The sequence below is a fragment of the Rosa rugosa genome, chromosome 1 (genome assembly GCF_958449725.1).
Source record: "Rosa rugosa chromosome 1, drRosRugo1.1, whole genome shotgun sequence".
NCBI classification, from domain to species: domain Eukaryota; kingdom Viridiplantae; phylum Streptophyta; class Magnoliopsida; order Rosales; family Rosaceae; genus Rosa; species Rosa rugosa.
The window spans coordinates 46086084-46099317 of record NC_084820.1 but is presented as its reverse complement, the minus strand read 5'-3'; the positions used below and the strand labels follow the sequence as shown (position 1 = coordinate 46099317).

Sequence of the window (13234 nt, the reverse complement as noted above, 5' to 3'; positions counted from 1 at the left end):
CCTATAATTTCTGTATAATAGGGAAGCAAAAGTCAAAACTTTAGCATCTTTTTCTTCTCCAACTCCAACAGATTCCCTATTTTACAGTAATCTCTAAAATCTCCATTTTCTTCCTTAAAATTTTAGAGATTGCTGTAAATATAGGGAATTTGGTTTTCTCTTTCCTCACTTTCTCTAAAATAGGGATAGTTATAGGGAATCTGTTGGAGCAAAAGATGCTCATTTTTCCCTAAAGTAGAGAAAAATCAAAATATGGGGAAGCTGTTGGAGTTGCTTTATAAGCTTGAATTAACTTGTACTGTATGGATGTATTTTTGAATCCATTCTTTGTCAAGGACTTTATGTGTAGTTTGCTAAACTTTTTTCTTGAACAATTAATATGATTAATCAATGGAGATGCTAGGTCAATCTAGATATTCACTAAATTCAATTCTCACAGTCCTAATCACAATGCGGCTCTTTGCATCAAATTTTCTGAAAACATCTCTTTGTATTTGTTTTTCATTCCAAATTTCCAGCCACAAATTTCTTAGATTTTCTTCCTCTTTATTTTGTTTTTAAGCTGTAGATCCCTGATGGATCTATACATGCAATTCACTCACTTCGAGAAGAGCAGACAAAAATAAAGAGGAGGCCTTTGCTCTATCTGCTTCTTCTTCTTCCCAGGAATCAACAATCTCAGTAGCCCAATTCCATGATTTCCACTGCATCTTCTTGCAGATCTCTGATTTCTTCTCTTTCTTTGTTTTATCATCTTCTTTCTTCTCCTTCAGATCTAACTTCGAACTAGTCGGTTGAAAACTCAAAATTGACCGATCCCAACTGAGATTTTGGTTACCGACTGGTCGGTATACCGATCATGTCAGATCGGTATCGGTTCGAGAATTGGATTACCGACAAAAGTTGGTTCGGCTGACGGTTGAGGCAAAAACTTCTCGGTTTAGTACCGAGGCCAGCCCTAGTAATATTTCACATAATAAATGAAGGATAGTTTCGAAATCGAAGAAGCTAAGTCCCACCTAGTTTTTGAGTTTTGATTTGGCAACCATACCAAACAAGTGACACGGCTGCCCTATATAAAAATTTCTATGCATGCATTCTATCTTATGTGGCAGGTGATATGGCACGGCCACGTCATCCCGATCAATAGATCTCAGAAGATAAGTTCAAGTCTTTGACGTAATGTTCTTCTTCTATTTGCGACTCTTTTGTGGGCCTCAGTCAAGCCCAACTTACTTTGTAAAGCCCAAGCTAGGAATGGAATTAGAACCACAAAGCATAAATCAAAGTATTCCACGGCATCAACAGAAAACAAAACCTCCACGGTAACCAAAAATGGCAGCAGCAGCAACAACTCTCTTCCTCAAACTCTCCTTCACCCGTCATCACTTCACCCCTCCTCCTCTTCCTCTTCCTACTTCCACCAATCCCTTCCCGCTTCATCGCCGCCGGTCATCGGGTTCTCTTCCTCGCAATCCCGGCCGTTGCCTCGCCGCCAAATCGGGACCGCCCCAGCCTCCTCCGGAATCTGACCAGACTCAGCTCTCAGGTATTCCTGTTACTAATATTTCTTTCATCAATAGCTCCGTAAGAAAGACTCCAGAATTTTCAATTCCCATGGAAATGAGACGCTAGATAAATTGGGGTTTGTAGCTGAAGGTTTCTATAATTCAATTATACATCTTCATTATAGAGACTAAAGTTTGTTGTAAAAAAAAAAAAAAAAAAAAAATTTATGTGTGTGGTGCTCTGCTTTTTGAGCTGGTTTCTGCGCTTGTATGCATGACGTAAATGTCGAGAGTTAAAAAGTAAATTTCTGAAGTGTTGTAATTCACTCTTTCGACACTTGAATATATGGTTCTTAGGATGGTACCTTAGTAAGAAGGTAGATTAAATGCTAAATGACATGGAGTGAGAAAGCTAGTGTGTAACGTTTAGTCTTTGACTCATTGTTAACACATCATTGTAACATTTACATGAGCATATAGCATAAACCATTGAACATACTCCGGAATCATGCTTAGGTGTAACATTGCACCGAAAATTGGAGCCAGCTCTAAGGGTTTCTCCAAATGGTTTGGACATGGACATGTCAATGCTATACTATCGCATGATTAAAATGTCATATATGCTTTTACGAGTAATATTCCTCAAACCACCATTGTTTTGAACTCACATTCCTTCATATTCCATCTTCAAATACTACCAATTTTCAAACTAAAATAACATTCCTACGTACATTAACCATTGTCTTCGCTTTCTCTTTGTTAAGTTTATCTTAATAGTAAAGATGTGGCGTCCAACATTCAAATACTTTATTAATCTATAGAGGAAATGGAGAATGGTGCTTGATAAGAGCATCTCTAAAGCAATGCCATTGCTATGTGTTAGCAGGAGATTCTCTCCAATGCCTGGGCTGTTGACATGCCAATGGACATTTAAAAATTTGCATACTACTGTTAGAGTGGATTTGCGTGTTTCCATTTTGGTGTGCCACATGTGGTAGTGCACAAAGAAAATGGTATTAAGTACTAGAGATTGTCTAATAGTAGGACGTATTTCACTTGGTAATTATTAGACGATGTATAGATGAGGAACTTTGTACTAATCACATGTTGAAATATGAGAAATTTATGCATTGTCTGTAGTAAATATGCACCTTTTACCCAGAACCTTGTTTCTCTTTATAGGCTTATGACTCTGCAAACAATAATAGGATGATGATGCAAAATATCACAGCAAGAACATAAGGAAACCACAGCACACACGAACACAGAATTTTATAGAGGTTCGACAAAAACTTTGCCTACGTCCTCTGTCTGATCTCTCTTGAGAATCACTAGCACTATGGAGAATAACAACTTGATTACAAGTACTTATTGAAATCCCTATGCTAATCCCCAACCCCTTTGCTAGATCTCTCTATCACCCTTGGCTCTCCCTGCCCCTGTGTTTATATGTAGCTGAGAACTCTCTTTGATCACTTCTCTGATCTGAGGACACATTATATGAGCTCCCTGCAGCCCTATTTATAGATTATAGGTGCTGGTTACAAACATATCACATTAGGATTCCTAAAACTATTAGAACAAGGAAAGAGAGCTAGCTTTTCTATTCCTAACTAGAATAGAACTTACTGTCCAGGTCTAAATCAATAGGAATAACTCTTCCTATTCCAAAACCCATTAGGATACTAGAAGAATTCCTGTGCGCACTAATCTTCATTTACCCATCTGGTTTTGCCTTGAATCCTAATCAACTTAGGCATATCAACGAGCCAAATTCACAACAATCTCCACCTTGGTGAGTTGATACCAAACTGATTGCTGCAACCTCCAGGATATCTTGTACTTCTCGAAGTAATCCTGAAACCTTCAAGAACCTTCACCTTGGCAAGACTCTTCTTGCCTCAACACACCTCTAGTGAGGAGGTGCTCCACCTCAATCTCAACATGCTGTAAGAATGAGCAGGTTCAAGTAACACTTGAACTCCTCCATGGCAATGGTCCTGATCAAACAATCTGAGACATTCTCCCTTGAATGAACTTTCTCAATTGTTATCATCCTTGAGTTGACCCAACCTTCGCTGCGATGACCATGAACATCAACGTGTTTCGTCTCTGCTTGAAACACTTGATTCCTTGTCAAATTGATGACCCCATTCTTCACCACAACAACTTGTTGAATTCCAAACTCACTCAATAACCCATTAAGCCATAATGCTTCTGCGGAAGCTTCTGTTAGTGCCATGCAATCTACTTCAGTGGTAGACAACGTCGTAGCTGATTCTTTAGTTGCTCTACAACTCACTAAACCTTCACCACAAGTCAAGACATTACTTGTTGCAGGTCTTCTCTTGTCTATGTCTCCTGCCAAATCTGAACCCTCATGACCAGCATTGCATGCTTGTTCTTGTTGTCTTTCAAACACAGATTCATGCTCCCTGGTGTCTCTCAAGTAATACAGAATCCACTTCACTGCTTGCCAGTGTCGTCTACCCGGATTTGCCATATACTTTGACACAATGCTCAATGCTTGAGCTAAACCTGGTCTTGTGCAGATTCTAGCATACATGAGACATCCCACTACTCTTGCATAAGACACATTCATCATCTCATCTAACTCCTTCGTAGACGATCTCTGCACACTCAACTGGAAGTGTGCTACCGGTGGAGTAGACACGGGTTCATATAACAGCCATATTTTTCCCGCTTCTCTGTCCCTCCTTATCCTCACTCCTAGGATCTGTTGTGCAGCTTCTAGATCCTTTATGTCGAATTCCTTCCCTAGTTGTGTCTTTAACTTCAAAATTCTAGACATATCCTGACATGTAGTTAACACGTCACCTAAATAAAATAGCAATAGTAAAACCATACTATCCTTGAACACATGATAATAAATGCAGCTATCCGCTGGTGAGATTTGGTCATAATCGACCTTTACTTTCTGCAAATACTCCTTGGCCAATACTCGAGCTGTGAATCTCATGGCTTCCTTATCATGCATTCCTTCTGTTTTCCTATAAACCCACTTACAGCCAACCTGATTTCTTTCTTTGGGCTTAGGAACCGACTCCTGAACTAAGTCCTTCTGTATGGACTTCTTCATCTGTTCTAACATAGCTCCCATCCAACTTTCCCGTACATCATTTGCTATAGCTTCCTGATACATGGTTGGATCTCCTGGACTCAAACTTAGAGCATACTTGTCCAATGCTATGCTTCTTTGGAACTCCTGCCTAAGTGACTGACGAACTGAGTCGTTGGTTCGCAGTGCTAATTGCTCCACTTGAGCTTGTATTAATGACTGTTGTTGTTGCTCTAAGACTTCATGCTCGATAACCCCTTTATCATGCTCCACTTGCTCAATTTGCTCCACCTGAGCTGGAGTTTCTTCCATGATCCCTTTGGTTAGAGGAACTTCGGTTGCTTTCTCTACAACATCAGTCTTCTTCACCTCACTTGTCTTGACTTCATCGAACGGCATTGTCTCCTCATCAAAAATGACATGTCTACTTAGAACCCTTTTCTTGCTGACAATATCCCATAACTTGTAGCCCTTTACTCCTTTCTCAACTCCGAGAAATATGCACTTGCGTGACTTTGGCTTGAGTTTGGTTTGCTCATTGTTGGAAATATGAGCATATGCACTGCTACCAAACACCCTTAAGTTAGAATAGTCAACTGGTTCTCCAGACCATACCTCCTCTGCACACTTGAAGTCCAAGACTTTTGATGGTGACCGATTAACCAAGTAACACGCATGGTTAACTGCATCTGCCCAAAACGTGTCCGGTAATCCTGCATGCAGCCGCATGCTTCTTTCTCTCTCCAAGAGAGTTTTACTCATCCTTGTAGCAGCTCCGTTTTGTTGGAGATTCTCTTTCATCGTGAAGTGTCTCGTGATTCCTTCATCCTTGCAAAATTGTAAGAACCTTTTCATTCTATATTCACTGCCACCTTTACTTCTCAAATACTTGATTTTTCTGCCTGTTAGATTTTCTACTTCTGTTTTCCACTCCTTAAACTTGGTGAAAACCTCGGATTTATCCCTCATAAAGTAGACCCAAATCTTCCTCGAAAAATCATCTAAAAAAGTAACAAAATACTTGAAGCCTCCCATAGACCTTACTGTTGCCGGGCCCCATACATCTGAGTAAATATAATCCAGCAATGCTTTGCTTTTGTTCTCACAATTTGCTAACTTGAATGCCACCTTCTGCTTCCCAAGAGTACAATCCTTGCAGAAGTTCAGTTTGCAGACACTGACACCTTCTAGCTTACCTTTCTTGTGGAGTTCCTGCATTCCTCTTTGACTCATGTGCCCAAGGCGATGATGCCATAGCTCAGTCTTGTCTTTTACCTCAGTAGACATTGCAACTCCACCTATTATTGTAGTCCCTTGAAGCTTGTATAAGTTGTTAGGTTGAATGTCGCCCTTCATCACAACAAGTGATCCCTTGAGAACTTTGAGTCTTCCCTCTTCAGAGCGATACCTATATCCGGCCTTGTCCAAAGTACCCAAAGATATCAAGTTCTTCCTTAACTTAGGAATATATCTGACATTCTCCAGCGTTCTAACAACTCCATCATGCATTCTGATTTTCACTGATCCAATACCTAGGATCCTACACGATGAGTCATCTCCCCTAAAAACCTCTCCACTGCTACTGTCCTCAAATGTGTCAAACCATTCTTGGATTGCACACATGTGGAATGTACAACCGGTATCCAAAATCCAATTTCTGAAAGCATTGGAGCTGGCTGCTACCACAAGGAGTTCACCGTCATCTTTATCTTGTTTGATGACTACATTGGCTGTGTTTGAACTCCTTGCCATCACCTCTGCTCTCATCTTCCCTTCTCTGCAGTTTCTTTTCAAGTGGTCGGCAGCACCACATTTGAAGCAACCTTTCTTGTATTTTTCCTTGGATTTTGATGTACCCCTGTTACCAGATTTATCCTTCCTTCTTACTCGTCAACTGACCTGTCTCCTTGCCCTTGACATGAAGGCCTCCTTGAGAGCTTTCGGTCTCCCTACTCATCTTAAAATAAGATTGAATAGCTTCGGTAATCTCATCATACTTGAGAGAATGCTTACCGGAAACGAGTCTGGTGATGAAGTGCTCGAATGAAGCTGGTAAAGATCTTAGCAGCATAAGTGCTTTCTCCTCATCTTTATATCTCACATCCACCTTTGATAAATTGGCAACACAAATCTGAAATTTATTCAGATGATCCTGCAGATCACCGCCTTCTTCCATCCGAAGACTATAGAGTTCGTCTTTCAAGAAGAGTTTATCTGCGTCAACCTCTTTGACATTGTCCAATGTCTTACTGCTGTCCATATTCTCACCAATATGAACCTTACCCGCGTAAACCTTCTTGAGATAATCCCAGGTCTCTTTGCTGTTCATATTCTCACCGGCACTAGCCAATACATGAGCCAATACATGATCAGCAAGATGTAGCTCTATAAAGCTCTTTGCCTTCTTGTCCATCTTCTGCCAAACCTTGTCTGGCATATCAGCTGCCTTATTCTCTATCCCAAGAATAGCCTCGTACAGACCTTGTAGAATCAGGACACTTTTCATCTTCCTCTGCCATAATGTGAAGTTATCCTTCCCATTCAACATAATGGGCATCACATTGCTGCCTGCGTTTGCCTTGTCATCTGCCATCTTAGAAACACCTTGAGCCTAAGCTCTGATACCACTTTGTAGTAAATATGCACCTTTTACCCAGAACCTTGTTTCTCTTTATAGGCTTATGACTGTGCAAACAATAATAGGATGATGATGCAAAATATCACAGCAAGAACATAAGGAAACCACAGCACACACGAACACAGAATTTTATAGAGGTTCGACAAAAACTTTGCCTACGTCCTCTGTCTGATCTCTCTTGAGAATCACTAGCACTATGGAGAATAACAACTTGATTACAAGTACTTATTGAAATCCCTATGCTAATCCCCAACCCCTTTGCTAGATCTCTCTATCACCCTTGGCTCTCCCTGCCCCTGTGTTTATATGTAGCTGAGAACTCTCTTTGATCTCTTCTCTGATCTGAGGACACATTATATGAGCTCCCTGCAGCCCTATTTATAGATTATAGGTGCTGGTTACAAACATATCACATTAGGATTCCTAAAACTATTAGAACAAGGAAAGAGAGCTAGCTTTTCTATTCCTAACTAGAATAGAACTTACTGTCCAGGTCTAAATCAATAGGAATAACTCTTCCTATTCCAAAACCCATTAGGATACTAGAAGAATTCCTGTGCGCACTAATCTTCATTTACCCATCTGGTTTTGCCTTGAATCCTAATCAACTTAGGCATATCAACGAGCCAAATTCACAACATTGTCTACATGCACGTTGTACTTGTAAAAAAGGAATATTGTACACACACATGTTCGTGAAGAACATAAGTGGAAGACCTCTAGGGTTTATCCAAGGCTTCATATGAAAGCTTCCAGGGCCAAAGCCCTGATTTGCCGCCCTGTAGACGATGATGGGCCTTGTTGATATTATTAGGATTTTACTACTAGGATTTCTTTTTTATTCTTCTTAATTTAGAATAGGAAGGTTCTTTATTATATGAATTTTATTAGATTATCTTACCAAGTTGTTCTAGAACTATCTTAACTTCTCTTTATATAGAGGTGTTATTACAGGTACAGATTTGAGTTAATAAAATTGATAGCTTATGCTTCTCTCCAGGTTTGTGTAATGCAACCTAACCCTAGGTGTGATGCCTCGAAACCCTATTTGGAACCACAACATAAGCCGAGACAATGTAATTGCAAGAATATAGGGAAACAGGATAACTTTTGGTCTAGGAATTGATTGTAATGTATGGAACAATAGCGTCAGATAACTCATGTATAACATAATATTAAAATGAAAGATGCAACTGTTATTTTCAAACAATGCTATGTTAAATCTTTATTTAAAAAAAAAAAAAAAAAAAAATTCTTCATATCGGTATGGGTGGTTTAGTACATCTAATTTTGAGGTTGGACATCCTAGATGTTGACTTTACTGTTAACATAATTTGTGTATAACCTAATCAAATCAAGGCTAATGTTATATTGTAACAATAGAATCTCAAATCTTTAGATATTGTTCATATTGATATGGTTAAAGTCATTTATAGTATTTTGGAGAGCGTTGCTTTCTTGTATCAAAGTGGTGTTGCAACTTGCAAGAGACAATAAAATAATATTTGCATCTTTAATACTATGATCACATTCTTCATCATAGATATTGTTGCTACTTGTCAGTCTGCATACTATAGCTAGAAGTGTGTGAACTTCATTTGGATACATAGAAATCTTTTCTTTTGATAGTTTCTTTGAGGGAAAACTTTGACCTCGAATAGTAGTGGATACAATACTTTTTCTTTTGTAAAGATGGATACATAAGAGTGCATCATTGTTTATTATTGTTAATTTCAGTTTGTTCCTTCAGGTTTGATGGTTTGTTGTTTTTTGGGTCTTTGGTTGTTTGTTTGGGTACTGTTCTCATCTTGTTTTGTACTTGTCTTTTCGACTTTCAATAAAATTCTTCTTTCTTATAAGATGTAAAAAAGATGATTAAACCCAGTTGTTAGGGTTTAGAAGCATTGGAGGGGAAAATCTAAGTCTTCAATAGAAATTTATTTAAGGTAAAATAGCTGGCTGCTGGGCCATCACTTTCACCAAAAGAAAACAAAGCAAAACAACTGGTTTCCATGTCTGTGAGTGACTGCAGAAATTTTTGACGGTAACTGTTGAAAGATTGATGTACTGATTACAGGAAAAGCCCATGGAAATGAACTCCTTGTGCATTCTCCATGGCATATACATTAAGTTCTTTCCGGAAATGGAAACCGCTTGGGTTATGTAGAAAATTTTGATATAGTCCGTGTTAAACCAGATCCTAATTCCTAAGCATGATGCTACACGTCCAAAGATATAAAATTATCTCATTTAAGAATAAAATCATTCTCTATTTACAAGACTAATCTGATAAAAAGAAATAAACCAAAATTTGCATGAACGTGCATGTTTTAGCTCTTCGCATGTTTCAGGTTCAATGCTCAAGCCTAAATATTGGATGTAAAGTAAATCAGTAGATTAATATCTTCTTTCCCTCTATATGGCTATCTGCAATACTGTTCATATTTATGGTTAAATTGTCAAGTCTAAGATGCTGCCTGAACTTTATTTCTTTGATGCAAGCTTGATTGTCTTGACAGCTGTATCTGTATTATTTGTTGCATGATATTTGTAGAGATGGGTGAATTGGTTTTGATCTCATGTGTTTAACATAGAATTTGCTATACTTAGCACTATCCTTTTTTGCTTTTATATTATCAAGTGGTGAAATGGAAGTACCAAATCCTTAATACAGTAATCTTGCATTTGGATGAGGTGTTTTGAATCACCGAAGAATTACAGAATGATGGGATATAAAGTTGGCATCTGAAGTCCTAAGATTGTAACTTTTCCTCTCTGGTCAATCTCGTTGAAGAAGGAGATTGAAAGTTAAATTGGAGGGCTGGTCCTGTGTTGAGTGAGAAGTCCGGGTCAGGGGTTCAGGTTGTGCGTCCGAGACCAGCACCTGAGTTTAGGTTCTAAATGAGTTTATTTTTTGTTTAGCTCTATATGAGTTTAGGTTCTAAATGATTTGATCAAGTTATAATTTTTAGAGAAACATAATGCTGATTTTTGTCAAAAATGTGTAAGCATTTAAACTTGACGTCAGGTGGTAGATCCTTTCATTTGTATAATAGTCACTAATGGCAATGCATGTGAGGGGCACAAAAGAGAGCCCGCAATATGAAAATAAATGCACGCATTAAGTAATAAGTTTTATTATTATGTAGCTCCAAATAAAGTAGTTAGTTCTATGAATATCCTATTGGAGTCCCCAATCCATTTGAGCGTGAATAAGGTCTCACCTCCCAGCTCATCCCTTCCTCTCCTAATGAATAATGTATAATTTGCATGCTTCTATATTCGCATTTTTTCTCACAAAGCTAAACATGTCCTCATTTTGTCATAGAACTACTTATGTATTGCATGTATGGTTAGATGCATGGGGATATGTAACTGACTCGTTACTCACTGGCCTCTTTCACCCTTTTTGTTGAAACAGGTCTTGCTGGATCTTTGTCCCAATTTCAGGACAAAGTGCAGATCTTCTTTGCTGTTCTTTTTTGGATGTCTCTGTTCTTCTGGGCTTCTGTATGGGACGACAGGGATAGACCTAACAAGGGCTCACGATTTAGAAGATGACCTAGTAAGCATTTATTTGTATATAATGATAGTCTGGACGGGTGGGATTAGCATATGCACTGAAAGAGCAGTGATTTCTTGGATAATATAGTGCAAGCGGGCTAGATTACATAATCAAATGATGTAATTAGTAAAGGATGACTGACTTGTCCTTGTTTGGTTAATATGCCTTTTTGTGAGTTCTTGGTTAAGACATGATAGGTATCTACACTACCGTAAGGAGGAGCCTTTTTAAACCTACAATGAGAAAACAGGTCAAGTATGCCCTTTTGCATAAAATTGACATAAATAATGTTCAATTCCTGACCACCCACTTTCTTTCTCTCACACACTGTTCTGTCACCCTTTGCAATCTACACTACAATAACTCCCTACTCCATGAGCATCACGTGTACTGCTTCTAAATATATAGATTGGCCAACTCCTAATAGCATGTTTCTTTAGAAAATTCTTGAAGTTCTGTTGAAATTCCATTGTGAATTTCTATCAACCACAGGTATCTAGGGATGGGATGTGTGGTTTGAATCATGCTTGTTTGTCCTTTTAGTAATTTTGAATTAACTTTGAGCCCAAAGCTTATATTGTTAAGAGTTTGCATCCTCTACATTTATTTTCTGTAGTGATTAATGCTTATGAACTGAACTATGTTGCTTCAAACTTCTATTTGATTACTTTCAAAGCTTATATTGTTAAGAATTTGCATCCTCTACATGTATTTTCTGTAGTGATTAATGCTTATGAACTGAACTATGTTGCTTCAAACTTCTATTTGATTACTTTCATGGTATGAACTTGGAAGACATTCTAAGATCAGGCTATAAGGGTTGCAAGTAGGACAGTTAAGATGGGATAGCACAAGTTGCCTTGAAAAACTGAAATGTATGATAGTCTTGCTACGTGGATTACTGGAGTAGTACAAATTTGAGGATCTCATTACAGTTGTGAAGTAAGCTTGGAGAGTGTTCAATCTGGCATCATGTGCTTTTTGGATTCAATCATGTCCTAGACAGTCTATAGTTTTGTATAGTACTCCAGTTTGTAGTAGATAGTTGGTACCAAAAATAGAAATGTGGCCAGCAGAACATGACAGGTCCCTAGTGAACATTGGTTTGGTATCAACCATGTTCATGTCTGCACTTTAAATAGCAAAGAAGTTGTATTCGACATTTACTGTTATTCCTCTGCCGACTGCTGCGATGTACTGCCTTTCAATGCGTATGTTATACTGAGTGATTGCTGTGGTTACATTCTGGGCTCAGTTATAACTTTTTTCTCGGTGCATTGTATGTTGAGTGATTGCTGTGGTTAGAATTTGGATTGGAATTATATCTTACTGACTACTCTCTACAACAATCTGAAGGGACATGTGAGTGTACCTGTTTGATGTTGATTTGCCATTTGTTTCTGTTCAAATAGGAACTCACAGATATTCAATAAGAGAGCATTAACACTAGGAGAACTTATCTTTCACTGAGATAGTAACTTTTATGTGATATTTAGTTGGGATGATCAAATCAAATCATTTTAATCAATGACCATTCTATTCTTTGGCTCTACCCATGAGAATCAGAGTGAGCACCAGAAAATGGAATGGGTTTCTTAAATTGAAAGTGGGGTAAGTTCGAGCAAGGTATTCTAGACTTGGACACAGGGTTTATGTTTGAATTTTTTTTTTTTGGCTTATTTGCCCTTTATCAATCTAATAGTGGAACTGTTTTCATTCCTGGCTTTATATATATATATATATATATATATATATATATATATATATATATATAGAGAGAGAGAGAGAGAGAGAGAGAGGGGGGGGCCTTCCACTAAAGGATCCTTTTTTGTTTTTGTTTTTCTAGGGACTAACTTTTCGATTACATTTCGGCATCTCAACCGTTCAGCTTTTAAGTCATAATGTATAGATCATTTCTGCAAATTTTCAGCGAAATCGGTGATCGTTAAAGCATCAAACTAGACTAAATCAACTGATGAACCAAATCTTGTCAAACTTGAACCGTTCATACTTATAATCTTAAATCGTCATTTTAAATGCCTTAACGATCACTGATTTCGCTGAAAATTTGCAGAAGTGATCTACACATTAGGATCTAAAAACTGAACGGTTAAGATGCCGAAATGTGATCGAAAAATTGATCTAATGCTCTATCCTTAGAAAAGAGCAAAAATAGGGATCCCTCACTAGAAGGGCCCTCTATATATATATCTATACTATTATTAAGAAAAGAGGTTTTGTTAGCCAAAGTTGGTGTGAAAAGACAATAAAATCCTTAGACCTTATATTAATTTTAGATAATTTTTAATAATTGAGTGGTAGTATGATAAATAGAAAAATTAAAAATTATGTAAAAAATAAAATAAATAATTTTCAGATAGTTAACTACATATGTCTGCAATAACCACCCACAATTTCAGATAACTTCCCACTTTTTTTTTTTT

At 37.9% G+C, this 13234-nt stretch overlaps 1 protein-coding gene across 2 annotated transcripts; it reads left to right on the top strand.

Annotated features, from left to right (window-relative positions):
- Window positions 1–1290: 1290 nt before the first annotated feature.
- On the top strand, window positions 1291–12031 carry LOC133725111 (uncharacterized). 2 transcript variants are annotated; one of them, XR_009854264.1, is made up of 3 exons: window positions 1291–1549; window positions 10647–10790; window positions 11586–12031. XR_009854264.1 is itself a non-coding variant. In XM_062152230.1 (2 exons), the coding sequence occupies exons 1-2, from the start codon at window positions 1336–1338 to the stop codon at window positions 10784–10786; spliced, it is 354 nt and encodes a 117-aa protein (XP_062008214.1). In that variant the 5' UTR covers window positions 1293–1335; the 3' UTR covers window positions 10787–11022. The 2 variants fall into 2 exon arrangements, 1 of the variants encoding a protein (XP_062008214.1); XM_062152230.1 differs by lacking the exon at window positions 11586–12031 and having other exon boundaries at window positions 1293–1549; window positions 10647–11022.
- Window positions 12032–13234: the final 1203 nt, after the last annotated feature.